Source organism: Coenobita brevimanus, chromosome 112 (assembly GCF_032717465.1).
Source record: "Coenobita brevimanus isolate Jiangsu-jjx chromosome 112, ASM3271746v2, whole genome shotgun sequence".
In the NCBI taxonomy this organism is placed as follows: Eukaryota; Metazoa; Arthropoda; class Malacostraca; order Decapoda; family Coenobitidae; genus Coenobita; species Coenobita brevimanus.
Window position 1 is genome coordinate 21,712,234 of NC_137065.1, and position 26,873 is coordinate 21,739,106.

Sequence of the window (26,873 nt, forward strand, 5' to 3'; positions counted from 1 at the left end):
TTTTGACTATATCATTATTACCTTTAAACAGTTCCATTCAGCTAAGAACACAAGTATCAGACGAATTAGATAAAGCCTTCGTCAACCCCTTTATTATGAAAGGTCTCTCAGAAACTGCATAAAATTGTGAGGTGGTAGCAAAGCGTAACAAGAAGGAGCACTGAGCGTAACACCTGCACTCACCAACTGGTGTAAGGCCTAGTATTTTACTTGGCCCTGTGACCTTGACCTGACAGATTGCTCTCCGGACTAACTTACTCCATCGTTACCCAGACATTAACCTTTTCACTAACTCTGGCTCATATCACATCAGACCAGACCTTGCCTAGTGACCTAGACCCTTGAGCCTTCCCTGTGATCATGATCTTGCACTGAGTCTTCTCGAAATCTAATCTCTTTATTTTTGTTTTAACTTGAACACTTCCACAAGGTTCTACATAGGATAAAAGCTGTTTAAGTTGATCATTGCCCTGCGACCTTGACATTTGACCCGTTGCATACAGAAACACTGGGTCAGTCTCTTGGATGATCCTTAACTCATCCACCAAGTTTGATCTAAATCGGATAAAAACTCTTTTAATTATTTTGCTCTCACAAACACACGGGTCAAACTTTGACCTAGTCCTGAGACCTTGACCTTGCACCTATTGTTCGAGAGAGAGAGAGAGAGAGAGAGAGAGAGAGAGAGATTGCAAACTGGCTGTTCCTGAACCATTTCTCTAAGTTAAGATAAAATAGGATGATTTTTTTTTTTTAGTTACTTTCTCTCTCCCTCTCTCTCTGTCTCTGTCTCTGCGTCTCTCTATCACACACACACACACACACACACACACACACACACACACACACACACACACACACACACACACACACACACACACACACACACACACACACACACACACACACACACACACACACACACACACACACACACACACACACACACACACACACACACACACACACACACCGCTGAAAACATAACACCTGTCGCTTCGCTATCGTTGGTATAACTGAAAAATGGCATCGTAGTTTATGTATATTTAAGAGTGTGCAGTAGCATGTACTGTATTTTCATGTGTGCTTACATGTGTGCACCCTGTCGAGGATCCCTATATAACATATAGTCAGTCTCACATGCAACCATAACCACAATAACATTGAAATTGTCACATGCACTTTATACACCAAAAGCCTTCCACCTGCGCTTAAAGCACTGGATGGGGCGGGGTTATTTTTCCAATGCCAGAAAGTAATATTCCTATGTCCTACTAACCAGTTATATACCTTTCAGAACCAGTAAAACACAGTTTGAACGTGTATACTAGAGCTGTTCACCAATGTCTGGTTTGTATAAGCCAGCTACTGCAGTAACCCACTGTACATTCATACACATAAATATACGGTCGTATTATTAAAACGAAAAGCGCAAAGATGTTTGTCTATCTATCTATATACCTAGGCTGCTTCCCCCAAGGAAAGGGAGGTAGCCGAGACAGGACGACACACTCCCAATTTATTCATCCACTCAAATATATTCATTAGCATCTTAGCCCCAAAGGGGAGAAGGGACAGATCCTCACCGCACCACACCGCACGAGGGTCAACTGCGTAGTGCAGTCAGTGACATCCGCAGCAGGACCCGACAGCAGAGCTGGTTTACCCCTGCCACATCATTATAGATCCATCCTTTTACCCTCACCTGACCTGATTATCTAATCAGACCAAATGCGGGAGAATATCCCCTCAGGGCTGTGTCATCATTTATTCATTCACAATTTCTCTCCATTTATTTCTGTCACGCCCAGCCACTCTTCCTTGCTCAACAGACATCCCTCTCGCATCCAATGCTCTCTTCACACTGTCCATCCATCCTATTCGTGGTCTTCATCTCAGCCTTACCCTCTCACATCAGATCTAGTTATCTTTTTCACCAGTCGCTCATTATCCATTCTCTTCATATGCCCAAACCATCGCAACACCCTCTGCTCAGCTCGATCAGCCATCGCCCGAACAACTCCAATTCTCCTTCGCACTTCATCATTTCTCACTCGATCCATACGCGTCACTCCACACATACTCCTCAGACACCTCATCTCCATTACATTCAAACTTTACCTCTCTGCTACACCCATATTCCATGTTTCAGCCCCATATAACGCAGTCGGTACTACAACACCCTCATACAGGCTTCTCTTTACATCCATTCTAAGCGAACGACACCTAAACACTTTTTTCATTCCTCCCAGCACCTTCCCTACTTCATTCATTCTAAACTTCACTTCTGCATCTATTCTTCCATCCACAGCAACATGTGACCCTAAATACTTAAAACACTCTACCTCCTCAAGCAACTTACCATTCAAAACTATATTCATCCTCCTACCATCTACCGACCTCATACACTTCATCACTTTACTCTTATTCTCATTTACTTTCAAATTCCTCCATTCACACACCCTTCCAAACTCCTTTACCAACTGTCTCAATCTCTCCTCCGAATCAGCCACTAGTGCAGTATCATCCGCAAACAGCAGCTGCTTCAGATTCCACTCTCCATCATCAACATTCACCAGACTCAGACCTCCACCTAAAACTCTTGCATTCACCTCCCTTACAACACCATCCATATAAATATTAGACAACCAAGGCGACATCACACATCCCTGCCGCAGCCCCACTCTCACGGGAAACCAATCACTCACAGTATTTCCCACTCTTACACACGCTGTGCTATTTACATAAAAACTTTTCACCCCTTTTAGTAACCTACCATCAAGTCCATACAATCTTAAAACAGTCCACAAAGCCTCCCTATCAAATCAATCATACGCTTTCTCTAATTCCATGAACGCACAAAACACATCCTTGCCTTTCGCCAAATACTTTTCACACACTTGCCTCACAGCAAACACCTGATCCACGCATCCCCTCCCTCTCCTAAAGCCACTCTGCTCATCATCAATCACTCCCTCTGTACCCTCTCTAACTCTCTTAATTAACACTCTACCATACACCTATACGATGTTTGTAAACCCCCATTTTTAGAAAGTCATTAATGGAATTGGTGTGGTGAGTAGATGTGGTCAGATTGCATACAACATTACAGAATGTATTCAGCAGTGAGGCAGCGAAACCAAATACCATCTACTCCCATAATAGGCGTAACCAGCGGCTACCACATTTCCTAAGCCTTAGAGCCGTATATTTGTTCGCTTAGGAGACTTTGTAACACATCTTTCTCAGCTGTTATTTTCCCCATTACATCCACAATATCCTTCTTTAAATTACTGATGTAACCGTGTCAGTATTAGAATGATACCAGCAACATATAGGAGAATATACTAGTGTTATATAGGAATAAATAGTTAAGAAAGAGTTATTATAAAGTCTTATATGCCACCGAGAGGACGGTTCTTAGTTTTAAAACCTTCGACTCCATGACTCATTTTCATGCTTGGTTCTTAATATCTCCTGGTAATTGTATTCAGCTTAACAGAGACTTTTTGATTCGGAGGGAACATATATGGCCTTTATTAACCTCTTCGGCAACAGAAGTCTTTCCAGAGCTGAATAAATCGTCTATGATAGCAAGAAAAAAATGAAAAGTGTAATCGAAGGGGCCATAAACTTCCTCCATTAAAGTCATCTCAGGATCATCCATATAACTTTGTCCTTGCTGCTTTACCTGCAGATTTCCCTTACCGTTTCTCTCTGTGATTTAGCTAGTGTGTTCATCATGGCCTTTGACAAGGTATTTTTGCAGCCCGTTAGCCTGTTCAACCTGAGTCTTTTTGTTTAAAACAACTGTCTTGTTGCTCCGTCCTGTGTTTTGTTTAAGCCTTTATTCTTCGCCGTCAGAGCTAGAAGCACCAAATATGAGAAAAGTTCACTCGTAAGAGAAGGAGTTTGGATTAAATGATAAGTAGTTTTTAATTTCTGTGCTCCTACGAATGTGTGTTTTCTGGCAGGTGTCCAAAGTGCCAACGTGGTTATACCTGTGTGCGTCAGTGCTGGGCCTGTTACCCACACAGGTGCTCAACTCATACCTGGGCACCACCGTCAGAAGTCTGGACGATGTGGTCACTCAGTCCTCCTCCGCCACCGCCACTGGTTGGGCTATATTCGTCGTACAGGTGAGTCCACACTGGAACAACCTGGCCAGGGAGTCAAGAACAAACTGATGACTGATTCCCTGTCGTAACTCACATGTTCTTTTGCAGGAAGAACAAGAGATACGAGAAATTTTGGGACTCCTTGTCTGTATAGCAAAATAAATAAATATATAAATACATAAAATACTTTAACGAATAAAAATAAACAAATATAAAAATGGCTGAACAGATGAATACATAAACAGATAAAAATATAAAAATTTAATAACTTTTCTCTCGGAACTAAGACATATTTCACTCGAAAGAACAAGAGAAATGGTAAGATGTCAAACTCAGTCCTTCCCAAGGGCCACAGTTCAGTTCTGTCGATCGTCACAGGGCCAAGTCTACATAAACTATATAATACGGCAAAGCCGCAACCCATTCAAATGTTCGGAGAAGTTCGGCTTTCCTTCTAACCTTTCCAGTGGCATTGGCTTCTGTTTCAAGTTATTGATAACATTTAAATAAAAGTTATGTACCATTTGTTCACCAATAAATTATTCAAATAGTATTTTTCTATCTATCTATTGCCAGACGCCTTAATCCCGTAAGGGGTGGCCACAAACAAATCGCTTCCATGTCGACCTGTCCGCCGCCATTTCACTGCCCTGCTCCCAGCTCACACCCCCTTCTCTCATTTACCTCTCCACTCCATCCCTCCATCCCATCCTCGGCCTCCCTCTCCCTCTTCCCCTCTCCACCTCACTCACATACACTCTCCTCGTAAGTCTTTCGCTCTCCATCCTCCCCACATAGCCAAATCACCTCAGTGTATTTCTCCTAAAGCTTTCTATCACATCCACAGCCGCGCCACAATGCTCCTTCACTTCCTCATTTGTCAGTCTGTCTCTCCATGTAACCCCACATGCTTCTGTCATATAAAATTCATTTCCATTGCTCTCACTCCTGACTTGTGTCCTTCCAACAAGTGCTAAGCTTCACTTGCATACGTTAGAGTTGGTATCACAATAGTACCTTGCAGTAACTGTTTTACTTCTATGCCTACTTCCCTATTTCTTATCACTGCTTTCAAAGAACCAGCAACCTTTCTTCCTTGTTGTACCCTCTCAAGCCCTTCATCCTCCAAACTTCCATCCTTACTCGTCACACTATCCAAGTACTTAAATTCACTCACATATTCCATTTCCTCAACAACCAACTTCCATGTATATTCACTGACATTATTTCTCTCGAAGACAATGACTTTAGTTTTTCCTGCATTTACTTTTATATTCCGTTTCTTAGACACTCTTCGAAACTCATTCACTAAGCCTTGCAGTTCACCTTCGTCTTCACTGAACAACACAGTATCATCTGCAAACAAAACTACAGGAAGCTTCCAAACGTTGCCCTCTCTCATAAAGGCGATTCCAACATCCACTGCTCTACCTCGAATCTCTTTAAAACAACCACTGAGACATGACACATCCCCGTTTCAATCCATCATTCAGATAGAAATATTCACTCACTTCACTATCCACACACATTGGAACCTTAGCGCCCTCATACATACTCTTCACGGCATTCAACAACTTCTCACTTACTCCATATATTCTTAATATTTTCCATGTTCGTTGTCGTTCCACCCTGTCATATGCTTTCTCAAAATCCCCGAAGGCCGCATACAACTTCTTTCCCTTCTCTAGAAACTTTTCCACTAAAGACTTAAGAATGAATATCTGATTTACACAACCTCATCCCTTCCTAAAACTTCAATGATCTTCTCCAACGAATTCCTGTTATTTCCCTAACTCTGTCAATAAGTACCCTACCATATACATTGGTCTTCTTACACTAAGAAGACAAATGCCCCTATGATTGCCACACACTTCTCTTTCCCCTTTTCCTTTGTACAGGGGAATAATTATACCTGACTTCCAATCCTCCGGGACTCTACCTTCCTCCCAGGCCAGTCTGCACATCTCTCATATTCATTCTACTACTGTCTCTCCACCTTGCTTCAGCATTTCACCATGTACTCCAACAATTCCTGGGGCTTCCCCATTTTGACTTTCTTCATTGCTTCCACTACTTCCGTCCTACTGATCCCTTCCGCCCTTCACATCTCCTTCTTTCTCCCAGCCATTTCCCAGCCACTTATATTCACATTGCACTAATTCTGTATGTTTAACAGTTCCTTAATGTGTTCCTTCCATCTGCTCATTTTTTCTCCGTTGTCTACTAGTACAGTAATCTACAATTTTTATCCTTCACTCCCCTACTTCCTTCTATATCACCCTGCCTAATTTACCCTTTCCGGAACATTTTCTTACATTCCCTCCACTTTACATTCAAATTCCTTTTAAATTCCTCATCCACTCTCTTCTTATTCTCTCTTACTAATCTTTTCACCTCTTTCTTCCTCTCTACATATAAACTCTCTCTTCCGTCTCTCAACTTCCACCATGCCTCTGCATCACATTCACTCACTATATGATGTCTTCTTTTGGGCCGCAGCACACCTCCCCTCTTGATTCCACCACGCTGTTTTTTGCACCCCTTTTCGTCTTCTCTTCACCCCACGCACCACCTCACATGCTGCTCAGATTTCTTCAGTGAAAATCTTGCAAACATCTTCCACCTCTCACATCTGCTCCAAATCATATTTACCCAATCGCTCCTCCACTTCTCTCTTATATTCTGCTTTTTTTCCATCCTCTTGCAACCTTTCTACCCTCCTTCTGTGGACTACTTCCTCCTGTCCTTCCCTCCTCCTATTTCTCCATTGATTTTTGACTTTCACCACGACCAAGTGGTGGTCAGAAAGTAGACTCCCCCAACCTCTGTATGCCCTTGCATCCATTACATACCCTCTTTTTCTGTCATCCACACACGTATAATCAGCTATTGCCCTCCATTCATTCAGTTCACCACCCACCCTTCTCATCACTCGCCAAATATAATTAATATCTCTGCAATGATCATAGATAATTGAGAACTGCATTCTTCCTTACAAATATCTGCCTGTGCAATGATGAAATAAAGTGTATCAAAATACACTATTTATATAGTTTTTATTATTTTGTATGAACGCTGCATATTTTGCTTTCATTTGCCCGTATATTCATCTTTTATTATGACATGGTGTAGGGCAACAACCTGATATTATTCCTAGATTTGCCTCTGAAGCAAACGTGTACTTCCAGCCTCGGCTGGAGCTATGGAGTTACCTAACACACCAGATGAGAATGTTCATTTTTTTTATTCACAGTGATTACTCCGATTTACCAACCACACTTTCACTTTTCCTCTCAAGATTAACTGAGTAGGATTCTTAAATCTATACTCCACAGATACTGATCAGCGTAGGTCTGACCATGTGGGTGGTGCGACTGGCTAAGGCGGAACTCAACAAAACCATGGCCGCTCAGCTTGGAGTTGGAGAACCAGGTATTCACAGACTTTTTTTTTTCTTTAATTTTAGTGTGTGTAAGACTGTTCAGGTTACAGTACGGCGCACTTAACCAAACGACAGTGACTATTGCAGTGTAAAAAAAACGACCAAATATTTTTGTACATATTTTTTTTTTTACCATTCTTTGTTATCATCTAATTGCTAATTGCAATGCTCGTTAGCTTTGTTCAGTGGTCCACCTGGATTGCATAGCCTAGTCCTGTCCATAGACTAGTGGTCATGGGATGTTAGGTGAAGGTTTATCTCCCGCCTCCGTAAAGCTTTCTCCGGGAAAAAGGATGAGATTCAACCTGTCTCGACTGATCCTGTTCCATTTGTTTTGCTTGGGGTGTCCTTCTCACGGGCTGCAGGCCAGGCCTCTCGTCATAGGTCATTTAGATGCCCTACCAGACTGGCACAATTATGAAGGTGGTTGGGGAAAGCCTAGACCCCAACAACCGGGTATAATGGGAGGGGCCCCCTAACCCTCATATTGTTTTTAGTGGACATCGAGGTGGCGCAGAGGACACACGACTCCGATATTCTACACACTGGTTTAACCTTCGGAGGACATTTCTACTGGATGCTTGGGACATACTAAGCCTCTCAGAGGACGACCAATTACCTTTGTTGTAACGAGAGCAGGGCAGCTGGATGTCGGTATAGATGCACTCTGTTAGGAGGGTCTCCCAATCACGGCAAGATTTGAAGTGACAGTTGCACATACTACTGATGTGGCTGTGATAAAGGTACACATCAACAAGGGCGTTGCTGAGGCGATTTCTACTTGCGTTACCTCTTCTGTTGGCAGAGTTACTTGGGCTGATGCGCATATACTGCTCCTGAAGATGAAGCACACTTTAGGCTTTACCTCTTATTGCAGTGTATGCTGATGCTAACTAAGTGATCTCGATGAGAAACATTTTTTGTAACCCAAACTCGACTTAGATGTGGGGCAGTGCCTCATAGCTTGATATGCCAGTGATCTTGGGTGACTCCAGTGCAGTTACCGACACTGATAGGAAAGGCTTCGAGGAATTTGCAGGTCCCCATAGCTCTGGAACCAGGAATACCAATAATTTTTTCTTTCAGAATTTGAAAAATCACACAGGATGATAATTACCGGGTCTTGGTTCCAGTTGCCTGATCATCACCACTGGACTTGGTATTCCAGGGTCGGAGTGGTTGCTAAGGAGGTTGACCACATCCTTGTGTGTGTACGGTGGAGGATCCTTCAGAACTGTAGGGCTTCATGTATGCAATGTTCTTACCTGCTGGTCACGGATTTGTTGCTACGCTTCGGCTGCAAAATAAAACTAAGAGAATTCCTTGGTGCATGGGATGAGGAGTTTGTTTATGAGTAAGCAGTAATATTCTCGAATCACATGGAGATGCTCAGAGCTGTTTAGGACCCTGTTGAACGATGGGTTACCTCAAGCATGTTATTCTGGCAGTAGATGATGAATATGTTGGAGTGCATCCACTCACCAAAGCTGATGAGAATAATGATGCCAGACTGTCTGAGGATCGGGAGCAGCACAAACTTTCTCTTATGTGACAAGAGTTTCTCTGAGGAGGGACATGGAGAAGAACGTCAGGGAAATCACTGAGGAATTGTAGGGAGCTGTTTCATATCAGTGACCTTCATCCAGCTTATCTAGCCCAGAAGAAACTACACTCCACGTCCACCGCCCTGGTTACTTAATCAAACAACAGATGGATGGTGCGTATTGGAGGTACAGTAGGTGACTGTAGGGCTAAGTACCTTGAGTGCTGACTATGGCAGAGCTTTGCAGTGGAGAGCTTCCAGTGGCTTGCGTGTAACCACCAGTAGCCATACCACCAATCAACGATGTCTTACCTTTTCTAGATAAAATTGGGGAGGCAGTAGCCAGGTTGAAAAGTGGTAGAGCAGTTGTGTGTGTGGCATCTACATGAAACTGACCAAAGCTGGAGGCGAGACCATGATCCGAAGGTGATCACAAAAAAAGGTCTGGCGTTCTGTTATCTTTCTTCCAACAGGACAGGAGGTTTGGTAGCCCCTGTCTGGAAAAGGAAAGATCAATGTGACTGAAGTAATTACTGAGGTGTGTGCTAGGAAATGTTTTTGCTCAGGTGCTTTTTGATGAATCCCTGGCCATTTCATGAAGTTTCAGATGTCTGAGCAGTTCGGGTTCATGCCCAGAATGTCTTCAATTGACAGGATCTTAGCACCTAAGTTCTCGTGCAACGTTGACGTGATTTTGGAAGAAGGACTTCTAGCACCCGATGTTAGTCTGAAGAGGCTGTTTGTTACAGTTAATCGGGAGGCACTGTGGGAAATCCTGCATCTCCGTGGGGTACCCACAGGGATCACCTGGCATAGATTGGCCAGTTATTTAATTCTAGAATATACAGTGATATGTTCTTGCCTCCTCACTTTCCAACATGTTTGGTTTGGGTGTTGGGACTGGCTGTGAGTCACAGTAAATGTGTGTATTATTGGCAGATTTATGGTTACAGATCTTGATGTTCTTGTTGATGCAATTATTTAGTGGAGTTGCTGGGGACACTACGAATGTTCTTCAGGCACTTTCCGACGAGGTGAAGCTACTGGGACTAAAGATGTCTTGGGGCCAATCAGAGATCGGCCCTGACGAACCACAGACTCTCAGCTTTAATGAAAATATTCCGATCTCTTGTCGCAACATGTCATTATGTATACGATTGACCCACTCAGGAGTATACATAATGACACTGTGTCACTGTTACGACAAGAGGTCAGAATGTTTTCGTTAAAGCTGACCTCTGATTCGTTTCGTTCATCCAACAGGAACATAAACTTTACGTGTTTATAATGTAATGCTTAAATTGCCACGTTAATATGAATTAATGGAAGTCCAAAACCAGGTGTGGTAATCTGTGTTAACGAAAAACAACTGTATGTCCTAGAAACACAAGGTCCAACTTGCTGTGGGTATGTGGATGAAATAGTTAGCAGGTATGCCGGAGTATGGTATATTATTGATTTGTTGGTGCTTAGTACAGAGATGTATGATATGATCAATACCTGACGGATAATTTCATCATTATCTTTGTTTATGTTGGGTAACAATGGGTGGGAGTGGCAGACGAGAGGGTATGACTGGCATTTGGTAGAAACCGAGACATGAACCCAGAGAGAAGGTTGGTGTAGGTGGGAGCAAGAATGTATGAGAAAATACTTCATATCCTTCAACAGATGCTGTTCACCATACTATACTTAAGTCACATTATAATTTAGGACTTAAGTATATAGACAATAACACATAAAACATTGTAGATCTTCTTTAATTTTCGTGCCTGTCTCATATGTTGTGGATAACAGCACAGTATTACACATCAAATGCCTCTAAATACTTACCTGTACTGGTTCTGATTGTCTATAAAAACAGTCATGACACATTGTAACTTCACCAGCTTTATCTATCCAACAACATTTACACTGGGGTTGGGGTGTTCGATAGCCTGGTCGCTCACTGGCCGCGACTCCGGCTGCTAGGGTGGAAGAAATTAGTGCTTTCGGGTGTACACAAGATCAACTCAGGCGTCGTAATTGCACAGGCTTCTTGTGTTCATAGTCTTCATTTTCCAAGTAAGTACACTGTCTGCTTGACAACCAAACTTAATTAATTTCAAAAGTGCCAGAGCTACACTAACTTCACAAGGGCCATAAGTGAACTGACTGGGTCTACTTTCTCCCCCATCCATTTTACAACCTTCCTTGCTACTCGAACGTTCTAAGTACTTCTAGCAGCAGTGTAGTTCTAAGTCGGAGATATCCAAAATATTCCAGAGCTTCCTTACATTTCGTAGCACTGTAAATGCTTTAGCATACAAAATGAATTTAAATCTGAATAGTACATTATTTAACAAGGAATCATCCAAATAAAACATAACAACAGAAATAAAAAATAACACATAACTTTACAAAATACCTCCGCTCACATCAGTAGGCTACCTGGCAACTCTGACTAGCAACGAAAAATGCGAGATTTATCCAGAATTTTTCCACTACCACCTAGCTAGTACTACTGCTTCTTAACAGCTGCATTAATAAATTGGATATATTTGTTTTTTCTTGTATTAAGATAGTGTTATTTGTCCCCATTCATTGATCTTAGATAATGCTTGATTTAAGGAGACTGATGTGCTGAGTTGGGAGTTATAGAGATTAAACACTGTGAATGGGTGTTTAAGTGTGAAGGAACTGTGAAGCGTTGAGTCATCTACATATGAGTGAATGGGATTACGGGTGACAAGAGATAATTAATATGTACGAGGAACAAGGTTGGAGTCAGGATTGATCCTTGTGGAACATAGGCATTAACAGAGTGGTAATTTGCATATACATCATCTACCTTTACTCTTATCATTCTGTAGCTGAGATATGAGATCAGTGGGTCAAAATATGATAGGCTGTAGCAAGAGAGTTTGGTTAGCAGGGAACGGCTCCACACTCTGTCAAAAGTTTTAGAAAAACTGCATGGGCTTCTCCATGTTGCTTAGTTGACTGAAGGATGGTATGAGTCATGAGACTGAGTATATCAAAAGTGGATCTATCGTGGCGGAAACCATATTGTCTGCCACTAATTAAGTTGTTGGATTCAAGATACATAATAATGTGCTTATTAATGACAGTCTCTAATACTTTACCAAGAGAGGATGTGGAAGCCATTGGACTGTAATCAGAGGGATCAGACGAACTTCCTTTCTTCGGAACTGGGTGGATATTGGCTTCTTTCCACGCATTAGGGAATGAAAAAGTACAGTACGCATGCATGATTTGAATAATTTAGTTAGACCAGGAGCAAATTCTGTGGATCACTTTCTCGAAACTACTGGAGGAATTCCATTTGGACTTAGAGCTCTGTTGGTTGGTAAATTGTCTAGGATAGATTTAACGTGTCTAGGCTGTATCTTTGGTGGATCAATTTCGGGAAGGGCAAGGTCTAGTACAGGAACGTTCTGACTGACTTCCTCCAAGCTAGAATTTCTGTCAAATGTAGTGACACGAATGTTGACTTTTCCACGAGGGTTATTTAAATTATTTCCTTCTGAAGATTTTACTGGGAGAATGGGTTATGATGATGATGATGGTTAAAAACTTATAAGACATGAGTACTTTCCCAGCAGACGTAGGGATGATGATGATGATGATTATGATGTTATTGACTGTGAAACGTGACGTCTTCCACAGGAGATGTGGGTTCGTCTTCCAGCAGCAGCCCCCCCACCCCGTCAACCAGCCATAGCCCAATGATCCCCTCCCCCCTGACCCCCTCCACTCCGCTCCGGCAGTCTCCACAACGACAACACTCGTCCCACACCAGTATATCAGGTGAGACATGGGCCCACATGCCTGAACTTTAATTGCAAAATGAAATGCAAGCTGTTAATTATAATGGTTCCTGTAACACGTGACGAGGATAGAAGTGTTTCGGGGTATCACTGCTGCACTCTGCAATGTGGGATGTAGGCTGACCATACGTATTAACCATAACCATTATATAACTGACCATAATAAGATTAGGAGTTTACACTGCACTTCATGATCTGCGATTTAAGCACAAGCCCATAGAGTCGCATATGAGTGGCTTTGGTGACTTTGTAACACCTCTCCCTAACGATATATTTGCGACTCACAGTTCAGTATCGTCTTGTGTGTTACGACACAAACTATGTCGATATTTAAACGATCAAAATAGTATACAAGGTAAGGTGCGACGTGCAAAATGAATTACTTCCTTATATACATGAGGTGAGGCAGAGGCAAAGAGAGGGGGGGGGGGAGGGAGTTGCTAGTGATTTGTAGAGAGGATAAACAAAAATATGTATCTTAAGTCATACAGCAATACTCCAAATCCTGTTTCACACACTCTACAATCAAGGACAAAAGTTGACATACTATTTCACTGCGTCTATTTCACTTTTAAAGATCAGTTCGTCACCTTCCTCCTTGACGCAAAGTCACAGAAACATGGGCCAATTTTTATCAAAGCCCCAAAGTCCTTAGGAATTCTCGAGTCCTTGTGAATGCTTCTAAACTTGAGAGAAATTCTAAGAGCTATTTACAAAAGCTGGGAAGCGCTTTGGATTTTCACAACTCATAACCCCAGATAGGAGAGGTGGACAACTGTAGCAGAACTTAGGAGTTTCTAACAGGCACTGGAGGAAGCAAGATGATCGGCCAACAACAACTTAGAATCAATCTTGCCATTTTCGTCCTCGTAGATTATAGATTAGATCGCGTTGACCTCATATAACTGACTTAGTTCGACAGTGCATGGCAAGCGTACTGATAGGAATCAATTTGCAGATATAAAAGTGGCTTTAAGTATGTGATAATTAGCCACAGGGAAAATGCAAGAGTGAAATGCCGATGAGAGCTTTGCATATTCTGGAATAACTGAGTTGCAAGCATTGCTATTTATGCACGCATACACATGGGATGTATTTTCCGAGAGTGAGTGAATGAGGTGAGTCGGGGTGAGATGAAGTGAACAAGAAAAACTCCTGAGACCTGTAAGACTGATTTCACCGAATCTCAAGGATTAATATTACCAGTAGCTATCTTTCTTCTCTACTACTATCACCACCAGTAAATATATTATCCTTACTTGTTCCAAACGTAGTTTCCACAGACTCTTTGAAGTTTGTATTATAAAGAACATAACTAAAATTCAGAACATGCCATTGCTATCCCAAGAAAAAACTGCTTTGATACTGGCCCAGAATGATGCCATTGGCAACTCTGAAATATTCATATTAGAAAATAAGTAGGCATAACTGTGAAATTTATGGTATGTAGAATATTATGTGCATATTAATGTGTTTATTTGTATTTCATATTCAATAATCATGCAAAATATTTGCCAGGTAAGGTGATATGGCGATTTAAAGGCAAAGCACATTTGCTAACAGTAGCACGTTTTCACAGTCACAAGCATCTCCTGAGAGTGCTGTTATTCACAGTTGTGAGATTCTCCTCAGAGCGTTGATAAATAACTCCTAGGAACTTTTCACAAGTGTGAGTGATCTGGGGGATGTGAGTAGTTACTTGAGAAAAATCATAGGAACTATGATAAAATGAATACGGGCCCTGAGTGTTAACAGTGACATCATTAACCCTCTTATGATCGACACAATTCAGTACGATATGAAAACTAACACCAGACAAGTTGATTTAGCTGAGTGAGCTGTTGTAGTCCCATAGCGATGACAGCTGTAGGGAAAGTCGTGACTACAATGGACAGATATGCAGTGAAGGAAAAAAAAACTATAACTTTAGCTGGGTTATGTGTACTGCAAAAAGGGACGAAGAACAATGAAACAGTCTGTTTCATTAAAAATGAAAAGTGCAGTAGCTATAGTACAAACACACAATCACAAGCAAATTTTCGCCGACAGTTCCCTGCCGACGCTGTGTCCTGCCTTCTATAGTCCCTAGTTCTCCTTGAAACCGGAATGCATCCTTCTTGTTATACTCTTTTATTACCTGATTGATTTTGTCGTCACATGAAAATATTTCATTTATCACCTTCCATCGCCATAGCCGGCAGGGAAGTCTTGGCAAACTTTTGTTCGCAATATTACAGCAAAGAAACAAAAAGATAGAGTCTGGTTGTATAAAGCATTTTGAAGTACAGGACGACCTCCTTTGAAATGATGTACCGCATATCCCATTTTTAAGACGGTATATTGTATTCTGTTATGGTATCTGGAGTTAATTTGTTTCAGTAATCTGCAGCAGAACTCAGTCATCTGCTGAATAAAATAATTTGAAATTAGCTGGGATGAATACTAGTGAGAAAGTTGATGGTCCTTGTCGACAGGCATTAAATTTAAGCCATCTTTATTTTATGTCATTCGAAGGGGTGAACCTGCATGTTAGAATAAATTATTCTCTTAGCAAATGTAAGATTTCTTCAGTTACAAAAAAAAAAAAAAAAAAAAAAATGTTCCGCACTTGAATCAGTTCTGTTAGTCCTACTTAAGAAAGTAAATAAATATTTTTGTATTAAACATCTTACTCCAATGTCATACGTAATTTAAGTTTCGTTCTTGCTATCAACAAATGAGTTCATTGAAATTACGAAGGCTATTTAGTACTAAAACAGTCACTAAATGATGTATCAAATGCCTCCATATGGAAAATGTTCTAGACTGGAAAAAAAATCGTCTGAAGGTGGCTAGAACAATATGATAATGGCGTCTTGTGGCTGTAGGGGCTAATTGCGTTAGTCGTACTTTATGATGCCTTTTGGTTCATTTATTTTTAATTTTCTTGTATTTCTTTATTTGCAGTGTCTCCAACTCCATCCCTGCCCCCGCCTCCTTCCTCCATGCTGCAATTTTCTTCTCCTTCACCACCATCCTCGCTGCCGGCCACCCTCCCCCACACACCCGCCCACCCAACCTTCAGGGATCTGTGCCGTGAGGCTGTGGTGGGTAAGAGACGCCTGCGGGTATTAAGACGCCTCAGCAGACTCTTCCACCACCAGCAGGTCGCTCCTCTCCCGCTGTTCCTAATCCACGGCCGTCAGGATTTAACACGGAAACCTGAAGACGCTCAGCAGGAGCTGATTGGTGATGACGTTACACCAAGGCTTCCAGTTCAAACCACCGTTGACTGTTGGCAGGCCAGAGATGATCCACTCATCTTTCTGCAGGACAACGATGTATTGCAAGATTTCTCGTCTGACAATGTATATGATAAGAATAATAAAGTGAACGCTGCACTTGAAAAACGAAACGCAAATAATCAGCTCAGGGGTAATAAACAACCCCTATCTACTGTTTACTGCGTCCAGGGAGATGGAGATACAGAGGATGGAATATTTTGAATTTCTGCAGATTATTTTATATAAATACGAGTACATTATAGAGGGACACGTTTTTAATAAAGAATACTCGTAAGACGTCCTGATTATGGGAATGAAAGTGCATTCATAAGCACACTAGTGAGCCATAATTTCTGTTCATCCTTTACCTCTCTCCTCTGGTTGTGATCAAGTCATAGTAGGGGTTTCATGGTGAAGGAAGATGTGTTGTTGATATGTCGAAGCTTTTCCAGACTAAGAGCAACAGCGATATCACGAACTATTCCTCATGTGGCCTCGCAAAGCTTCGAACCCAGCTTATTACTGGTTAGGGATATGTTGTTGATGGTTTCGGGCTTTTCTAGACGATACGAGCAGCATGTGTCACCGCAAACTGTACTTCGTGCAGTCTGAGAAAGGTTCAAACTACCGTCTTAACACTGAACAATAGATCTTTCTCTGACGTGAAACCTTCAATACGATGTCTGATATCCATGTAGCCATGGGCAGGGGCAGGCGGTAAGCAGCCACTGAGGCATACGAATGCTCATTTCCTGAGCAAATAATCAAATGTCATCAGTGATTTATTTAACTCATTCTTCTATCTATCTATCTATATACCTACGCTGCTTCCCCCAAGGAAAGGGAGGTAGCCGAGACAGGACGACACACTCCCCATTTACTCATTCATTCAAACACATTCATTCGCATCTTAGCCCCAAAGGCTAAGATGCGAATGAATATAGACTTTTGGACTGAGAGTGTTGATGCGCCAGAGTGTCTGCACATCCAAGTCAAGGAACAAACAACTGTCACTGCTGTTTAAACCCTCAGTAGTATGCGTGTCATATAATGTTATCACGCCTCTGCTACTTCGTTGCCAGTTTCCATATTTGGCCTCCTCATCACAACGAGAATAACCCGTGAAATGTTCTTTAAAAAAGAGATAGATATAACTAGTAACTGCCTGTTTCATGTATCACATTCTGAGCATGGCGAGGAAGTCCGTTCCAATTACTCACCAACAGGGTGAGTAATTCACCATCACATGGCGCCATTTGGTGCCTAATATCTATTGTCAGTATTGCAAAATGCTAAGGATATCGTCTCAGGACTCGTTATATCTGTGTCCGAATTAGGCCCACTACGGGACCGAACCTTTCCTAAGGAGGAAGAGTGATAGCCTAAATTAACCAGTTCAGACTGATTACGTATACTGTATTTATTCCTGCTAATTCCACACTATTTTGTTAAGCGTGGGAGAGACCATTTATAGTGGCAGGGGTGGAAACGGTCTCCATTAACACCTCACAATCGAATTCTTCTCCTCAGGCAGAATGAAATCTTCTGAAGACATCAAAAATAAAATGAACAATACCTGATTGGACTGACTGGACTGACGAACCAAGTACAAATCTGCAAAGGGTATACGCTGTGAGAGTAAAGACCGTGAAAGTAGAAATACTGTTATTGTTATGCCTTGTGTGGCAGAGTCCGTATAATTGTCAGTGAGTGTAACTAACAGGGTGGAAAAATACGCAAACATATGAATGGACGTACTGCCGCTAATCACACCACACTTTCCCCACATGCTTGTTTACTGAACCCCAGACCCGGGCACACCCAGACCAGAAGACAAACGAACTGCCGTGTGATCCTGTGCTTTAATGACGTGACGATAAAAGTACTGGAAGATCTTTTTAACGATATTCAAATGTTCAAATTCTTTCTCGTAAGTAACGTATTTAAACACAGGGACCAACGACATTCAAGTAGACTGAATCCGTTCATCACGAAGCGCCTTACAAAGCAGCGTACGTTACTGATAATTATGCACTGACTGTCGGCACTGAAGTGACAGTGCCATGCCAGACAGTTATGACAGCAGAATTTTTTGCCCGTATGAGAAGTACCTTCAGATATGACACCGGCAGAAGTACTTTTTCTTTTTTTCTTTTTTTTTAGCGGCTGGTATTTAATAAACTTTACATCAGAACCTCTCGCTTCACAAAGGGAAAGGAATAAAAATAACGGCCAGACCAGAGAATACAGTAGTCCGTTTAATGCAGGGCAAAAAAAAATCCATATTTGACTGTTACTTTTTAAATTAACTATATTTAAACGATGCTATATCTTCTTTCAACGAATGTTCTGTGAATTTAAGGAGGATTGGTGTACGTAATCTGTTGTCCAACTTCATCCCATTTTTGTCGCTAAATATTTCAGAGTGGGATCCAGCGACAGCGTCCTGGGAGCCAAACTCTTCCCCCCTTCTCCCCTTTTTTCAGCTGTATCATTTTTTCCAGAGGAGAAAAAAAAATTCTTTTCTTAGTACAGAGGGGTGACAGACAACCTGCAAAAAGTAAAGAGAATTACTTAAAGGTAAAAACAACGCATGTTTCTAATTGCCATCTTATTTGGATTTGACCCTACTTATATAGCTTTGTTATCGGTAGATACAGAAATAATGAACCTACCCTGCTGGTTCAGTTTCCAAACTTATTTACTAAATTTCCTAACGAGAAGTCAATATGTCATGTTTCTGTTTTTCCATTTCGAAATCTAGTCAGTCTTCCTATATGTGTAAATGGCAAACAAGCTGGGCCTGGATTTACATGCAAACTTATGATCATCTCCCTCCCGTAACTTAAAATTTTATTTACAGGACAAACAAAAGATATAGGAATTATATGTACTCTACCTTCATTATCATTCCTACAGAAAAAAACACCGGGTCATGACATTACTACCTCTCGCTGCGGAAAAGTTTTTGTAGACAATAAGAGTCACGAGAAGATTCTGCACTCTTCCTGACTTTTCCGTAAGATCACACCGTAGCTACGACAGGGAGTGAAACGTAAGCATATGACTCTCGGTCCACTGCATATGTAAGAAGCTGATATCAGGCTGTCTCAGGATGCTCATGTTATATCTTTCTCTTGCATGGGTTTAAGACGATAATCATTATATCTATTTCTGATAATCTACTGATGAAAATTAAACTTTTGTAACAGATATGTCAATACCAGCTTCGGTCTCATGCCCTTGGGTGATTATGAATGCACGATGCTAAAAGATAACCGGTTTGTTGCTTACTGATGGAAATAAGTGTTCGAATTGCTGACTGAAATTCGAACAAGAGGAGAATATATGTTGTAAAAGTGTGGATCAAGTCGTGTGATATTGCTCAAAAATGTTTTTTAAATGTGTAAAACTAGAAGTTATAGTGTTTGTTGTAAACCACTTTCGGTACACAAAATGTGAGTTAGAAAGAGTCTGTCTGTAGCTGTCATATTGCCAGGTTGCAAGTGTGGTTCAGGGCACACACACACACACACACACACACACACACACACACACACACACACACACACACACACACACACACACACACACACACACACACACACACACACACACACACACACACACACACACACACACACACACTGTAAGCCGTATTCGCAAAACTGACAGCATAAGTTCCTAATTACTGAGAAATCATTTGTGAAACCCATACTGAGAGCAACGGTTGTCATCATGAGAAAGATGTCTTGAGTAATCTGAAAATAATTCTGAATATCGTTCGGGAATCCCGTTATTTTGAGTGGCTCAGGATAAAATTAAAATTTACAACATTGCTCCTGAGGTGAATTGATCGATCTAGAGAGATCTTGACTTCTTCATGTTGCAAACACACACAGCGTGTCGGCTCCCTGTGTAAAACTGAGTGTATCATGAAGTAAGGAGTATAATGGAAACTCATGTCTTCTGGTCAGTAGGATTGAGAGAGCAAATACGATGAAGTCAAGCACGCTAATCAGATAATAAGCTGATTTGCTGTTGTGGCTACGCTCTCTTGGAACCCAGAATTGTTAAAATTAATTCAGACTTTCATCTCTAAAAAAAACACTCCTCAAAGCATATTTGATTAATCTACAGTAGCTCTCTGCTGAACAACTTTCATAATTTGAAATGCAAGTTCTCCATATATAAGACTCCCAGTTGTTCCGTCCATGATGATCATCGAAAACTGTGGACTTACATACACCTTAGGCCTGTCAGTTTTAAAAATATTGCTTCTTGTCAGTTATTAAGTGACGTTCAGGGCACACACATTACCAGCAGTTAGTGAACACCTGATGGTCATCGAATTCAGCGTCAGTTGGGCAGTATATAGTTCACACAGTTCGTGGAGCCTGTTGTCATCAGCTGAGACTTTGTAATTGCTGGACACACTGTAGCGTCAGTTCACAAGATCTTTCTGAAGTAAATATACAATTGCCGTCAGTACTTCTTGAAAATGTCTCTGACCTAAGTGAAAAACCTAACGAGATATTGTGAAATATAATAAGGATAATGAAGACGTTTGCTTCTTCCGTGTGAAACCCGAGAAGCGGAAAGAAACTGTTGGCCGTAACTGAACATGCTGTATGCTGATGGTAGAAATGAATCGATTGCAACCTGGCAAAATTATAATCAGACTTTTGGCATAGTGATCGTGTTACTTATGTCAAAACATGAACCTTCTATCTGTGCCTTCATCGCTAGCTTCCTTTCTGGTCGTTCTATAGCCGCTGTTGTAGACGGCCATCGTTCGTCTCCTAGATCTATCAACAGTGGTGTTCCTCAGGGCTCTGTCCTATCACCAACTCTCTTCCTTTTATTCATCAATGATCTTCTAAGCTGTACATCTAACCCTATCCACTCATACGCTGACGACTCCACCCTTCACCTTTCCATTCGGTTCCCGCAACGCCCATCTCAACAGTTACTTCAACAAGCAAGGGATGAGGCTATGGCACACCTAATGTCTGATTTGGCTCGTATCTCTGACTGGGGTAAAAATAATATGGTTGTCTTTAATGCATCTAAGACTCAGTTCTTACACCTATCAACCCGACAAAATCTTCCACAGGTATACCCACTAATGTTTAATAATATTCAGCTTAATCCTGCATCATCCTGGAACATGCTTGGGGTTTCATTTACTCGGGACTTATCTTGGAAAGATCATATTACATCTCTTGTAAAATCTGCTTCCAAGAGATTGGGTGTGCTAAGCCGACTCCGCTCTTTCTTTACCCCTGCACAATTGTTGACTCTATACAGGGGTTTTATCCGCCCCTGTGTGGAGTACAACTCTCATGTGTGGGGAGGCTCCCCACATACAGCTCTTCTCAATAGGGTGGAGTCAAAGGCTTTTCGTCTCATTAACTCTCCTCCTCTTACTGACTCCCTTCAACCTCTGTCTCTTCGCCGCACTGTTGCATCTTTATCTCTTTTCTATCGCTACTTTAATGATCACTGCTCCTCTGAACTGTCTGCTTGCATTCCTCCACCTCTACGACGGGCGCGTAGCACCCGTCTGGCAGCAAACTCTCATCCTTTTTCTGTCCAACTCTCTAATGCAAGAGTTAACCGTTACTCCCAGTCTTTCATTTATGCAACAGGTCAGCTCTGGAACTGTCTCCCTCTGTCTGTATTTCCTGCTGCCTATGATCTCCAGTCTTTCAAACGCAGTGTGTCCAGGCATCTCAAAATGATTGGATCTTGAATTTGGCTCTATATTGTATTTTGTTTTTCTCTTGGAGGGAACTGTTACTGCGGGCTCATGGCCTTTGGTTCCTTCTTCCTCGCATAAAAAAAAAAAAAAAAAAATGTAACGCACATCCTCTTGATAACATGTGCAATTGTAAGGACTACATAGTGTTTTGTAAGAACTGAGCAAATACATATATACGGATATCATATCTTGACATTTCATTAGCCTCAAAGTCAGGAGTTAAGGTTCATTTATGAAAAATTTGATGTTCTTTTTTCAAGGAAAAGAAATTTGTGATGACCATGCGACTTCCGGAGACAGTGAAAGTAACTCTACTTATTACATACCGTAGGTAGTTGGCTCCACTCACGAGTTTATCACTTATAGTTGCCGATTCTCTCTCTCTCTCTCATTCTCTCTCTCTTTGAGATGTGAACCCGAATTCCACTGTGCGGGTTTTGAAGCATATGGAAGCGGGAGAGAGAGAGGAGAGATGTGTTAGTGTAGTCTGCAGGGAGAGAGTGGGTGCTGACATGAATTAAGGCAAGAAGAGGCTATAATTATCTGTTTGGAGAGATTATAAATCAAATTAATGCTTTAAATGGACTTACTTAGACGAATGTAATTTTTGTCTAATTCTTAGCAACATATGATCAAGTGTTTCAAAGAGTATGTTTAGCCTTACCCCTCTCGAGACATTTATTATTATTATTATTATTATTATTATTATTATACTAGCTGTGGCAGTTGTTGTTGGAAATGTTGTTTTATAGAATATTGTACATGTAATTAGTGTTGCTGCAACTGCTGTAGCTGAAGCTGCAGTTGTAGTTGCCACTTGTAGTAGTGGTGGTGGTAGTAACAGTAGTGGTACTGGTGGTGATGGTATTGGTGGTAGTGGTAGTAGTGGTTGTGGTAGTGGTGGTGGTGGTAATAATGATAGTGCTGGTGGTGGTGTTGGTGGTAGTGGTTCTTGGGGAAAAATAGGTCTATGGTTAAAGTGGGTGCAAGAGGTAAAATAGGTTCTTGGGGGAGGTTTGTCAGTGTATGAACACATAGGTTGACATCCATGGGGTGTTGCCAGAGACGATTTTTTTTTGTGTGTGTGTGGTATTACCAATAAAGCAACCTGTTAGCATTTTATACGATCTATGTTTCCACAGTAGCATTTTGCGTCATAAAACAAACATGTGAATACTACTACTACATCTACTATACTCGATTTTTTTCCGGCTGATGATCCACTTTCGTGAATGTGGCACCTGCGCCCTCCTGCAGCGTGATTGGTTGGTTTCACTTTCACACCTGAAGTATCATATTTACAAAAAACAATTGTACCTTATATTCCGATTCTCATAAATGCTGTTTGGCATTGTCACTGTATTACACAGACACGAAACGAGTATGTATCTGTGCTTCACCCAAATGGACAATGAATTTGAGGAAGTTTAATTTTGAGTTGAAATATTTGTTAAAGGTACAGATTTGTTGCATCTCTAATAAATAAATAAATAAATATACTTACGGATAGGGTGTATACTTACTGATAATATGGGCGAAGGTATCGAAGCAATGGAGTAGGTGTGATCCATAATAAAGTCTGACATCCTGCGAGACAACTTGTTTTTCTCGCCTGGCCGTCCCTCGTGTCACCCCCTCCCCCTCCTCTGTAGCGACTGTTCCATTCGCCTTGCCACTTCCACCACTTAACCACTGACAAAACCGCTAATTTACTTTGAATGGTACTAGAGTCTAATGTAACAAGTGCCTAAGTATTAAGATACCATTTATTTGCACTTACCCAGCCAAATACGTTTATATTTTAAAAAATATAGGGAGATGTAACAACTCTGTACCTTTTGCAACAATAGATATTTTAATTCAGATTCAACTTCCTCAAATTCATTGTCCGTTTGGGTGAAGCACAGATACATACACATTTCTTGTCTGTTTGTATAATATAGTGATAATGCCAAACAGCATTTATGAGAATCGGAATATAAGGTACGACTGTTGTTTGTAAATATGATACTTCAGGTATGAAACTGACACCAACCAATCCCGCGGCAGGAGGGCGCAGGTGCCACATTCACGAAAGTGGATCATCAGCTGGAAAAAAATCGAGTATAATAGTACCAGTGTCACTACTACTAATACTGCTGCTGTTGTTGCTACTGCCGCTGCCGCCACCGCCGCCAGAACCAGAAGCAGAACCACCACCACCACCATCGCCGCCACTACTATCACTACCACTGCTACCACCATCACTACCTACCATTAACACCATGATGTGGTCCACCAATACCATCAACACAACCATCACCACCACCGTCACCACTACAGCCTCTACGACCACCACTGCTACAAGTTGCAACTACTACTACAGCTTCAGCTACAACAGTTGCAGCAACACTAATTACAGCTACAATATTAACTTCTTTAAAGCTACATTTCCAACAACAACTGCTACAGCTACTACTCTTGCACCTTTAGCTACTACTACTACTACCACTACTAGCACCACCACTACCACCACCATTTCTATCACTACCATTAATACCACTACCACTGCTACGAACTACAGCACAACTGCAGCTACAGCTACAACAGCAGCAGCAACACTGACAAGAACTATAATACAAATCACTATAATAGTACATTTTCAACTATAACTACCATCGTTACAACTGTTGCAGCAATAGCTAATACGACTACTGCCACCGGTGTTACTACTACTGCTAGTACTACAACTACTACTAATGGTGATGATGATGATGATGTCTGGCGAAAGGTAAAGCCAATTATACGATTTGAAACACATGATTATAATTTGCTAAGGATCAGACGATTTGGGGGAGGCTGTGGCTCAATCGGTAGAGAGTTGGTCTGCAGTCCTAACGGACACGGGTTCAAATCCCGCTGGGGCAGGTAACAGTTTAAGGATTTGAATTTCATAAATATCAGACTTTACTGATCTACCAGAAGACCCGCCGACATGTAAAAATACCCCCGCTAATACCAATACACCAGACCTGTATGAGACAGCCCTAGCATGTATTCAGTATGGACGGTGGGTGATAACGCCGAAGTGGTGACATGCAGAGGTGTGCGGTACATAGGAGGAATTATATATATATATATATATATATATATATATATATATATATATATATATATATATATATATATATCATACATCATCTATGTATATATATATATATATATATATATATATATATATATATATATATATATATAATTACTTTCGTGTAATTAAGCCTATTCAACAATGGTACACGGATATACGGCAGGGAGTATCAGCAAATACGTGAATAGAAAACTGGAAGCTGCAGACAGGTGGTTCCATGGGAAGACACAACGCATTTCATAGACAGCCATGAAGAGCAAGTGAACTAGTTAAGGTGAGCCAGCTCTTAGATAAAAGCGTATCACTGTAACCAAGGGCAGACATGAAGAGCAACTGAACAATTTTCAAGGAAGCCAATTCGAAAAGACACATACATTCATAAGTACAAGACTATTTAGACTTCTTAGTATTGTCATTAGGAAGAAGCATCTAGGAAATCTATGGACCAAAAGCAAAATATAGAGAAAAAGAGGTCACCTGGGAAACCAAGAGAAAAGCACGTCGTCAGTATGCTAAGCTCAGTTGATAGAAGATGGACAGCAACATAGTTATTACATCTGGCTGATGATCGAGGCATGTGTGGCAGGAAGGGATCGCCAATGCCCAAGACATGGCGCTTCAGTAGGTCAAGGTTGGGCTGGTTGTCGTGGCATCCATTGCAATGATATTAATTACATCAGAGCATATGGGCGGCGTGGGTGGAAGAGAGTGGTCTGTGACGAGGGAGTTTGCTGGGGAAAGAATATGCTGTGTCAAGGTGGGAGTTGCAGACAACCTGAAAGGTGTAAAAAATGGGAAGGATGAGGGGAAAGGAGTGGCGCGGATGGGCAAAGATGATGATGGATGATGAGTCAAAAGACAAGTACAGTATAGCCTGTGAACAATGGCGTTTCCTTGCAGACGGAGTTGGAAATGGAAACAAATTACTCTAAAGTTCAATGTGTGTGTGTGTGTGTGTGTGTGTGTGTGTGTGTGTGTGTGTGTGTGTGTGTGTGTGTGTCAATAGAGTGGGAAAGGGTTGAATAAGGGTGTGGTGGGTTGCACTTGAAGGGTAGGATGGAAGGGATGGTGATGTTAAGTGGGCTTGGGTACGATGAGCACACCCTGTGAAGTTGGGTATTCTTTAGGAGGGGGTGTTGTGGCTACTGGCAATTGATATCTGTTAAGAGATCTATGCATGCGGATGCAGAGGTAAAACAAAAAATGTGGGGCGGACCCACATTGCAACCTGGATGGAAGGGGATAGAGGTGGGTGGTGGGGCAGGATGGAGTTAATATATTCCAAGTGGAACCGGGCACTGTAAGTTGGGCGACAAGGGATACGTGGATGTTTTAATTTTAAAAAGTTTTCAAGAAGAGGAACAGAAACAAGAAGAAGAAGAATTTCTTTTAGTACAAGGAGGTCATTAAATTAGAAAATCGGTTTATAACAAATCCGAATATTTCTCTAGGCACTGACCGGACTGAAGCAGTAGTGTGGGGAGCATATGACGTTGTGAAGGTACAGTATTTGAATGTGTTGAACATTAATACTCGTAATTCGAATCTCGTGTGGCGTTCATTGCAATACTGAAAGACAAATTCCACAGTGAGAAGGTTTTTATAAAATTTCATGTGTGTTATTAAAACTGAGTGCACAACGGCTTAGATAATATCCTACTTTATTACGGTCATGAATAAAATACTGTGAGAACCGAATAGGGTTAGACTGCATTCTACTTCTCATATCTCACTTAACAATAAATTATATGTGTAGTTCCTTCCTGTTTATTCAGAGAAAACATGG

At 41.4% G+C, this 26,873-nt stretch overlaps 1 protein-coding gene across 1 annotated transcript in view; it reads left to right on the forward strand.

Annotated features, from left to right (window-relative positions):
- LOC145418133 (uncharacterized) overlaps window positions 1–16,418 on the forward strand; it is a 191,710-nt gene extending 175,292 nt beyond the window's left edge. Inside the window, exons 6-9 of the mRNA XM_080286656.1 lie at window positions 3,975–4,139; window positions 7,454–7,550; window positions 12,773–12,913; window positions 15,880–16,418. Coding sequence (XP_080142782.1) covers window positions 3,975–4,139; window positions 7,454–7,550; window positions 12,773–12,913; window positions 15,880–16,418 — 942 coding nt within the window. The remainder of the gene's footprint in view (window positions 1–3,974; window positions 4,140–7,453; window positions 7,551–12,772; window positions 12,914–15,879) is intronic.
- The last annotated feature ends 10,455 nt before the right edge of the window (window positions 16,419–26,873 follow it).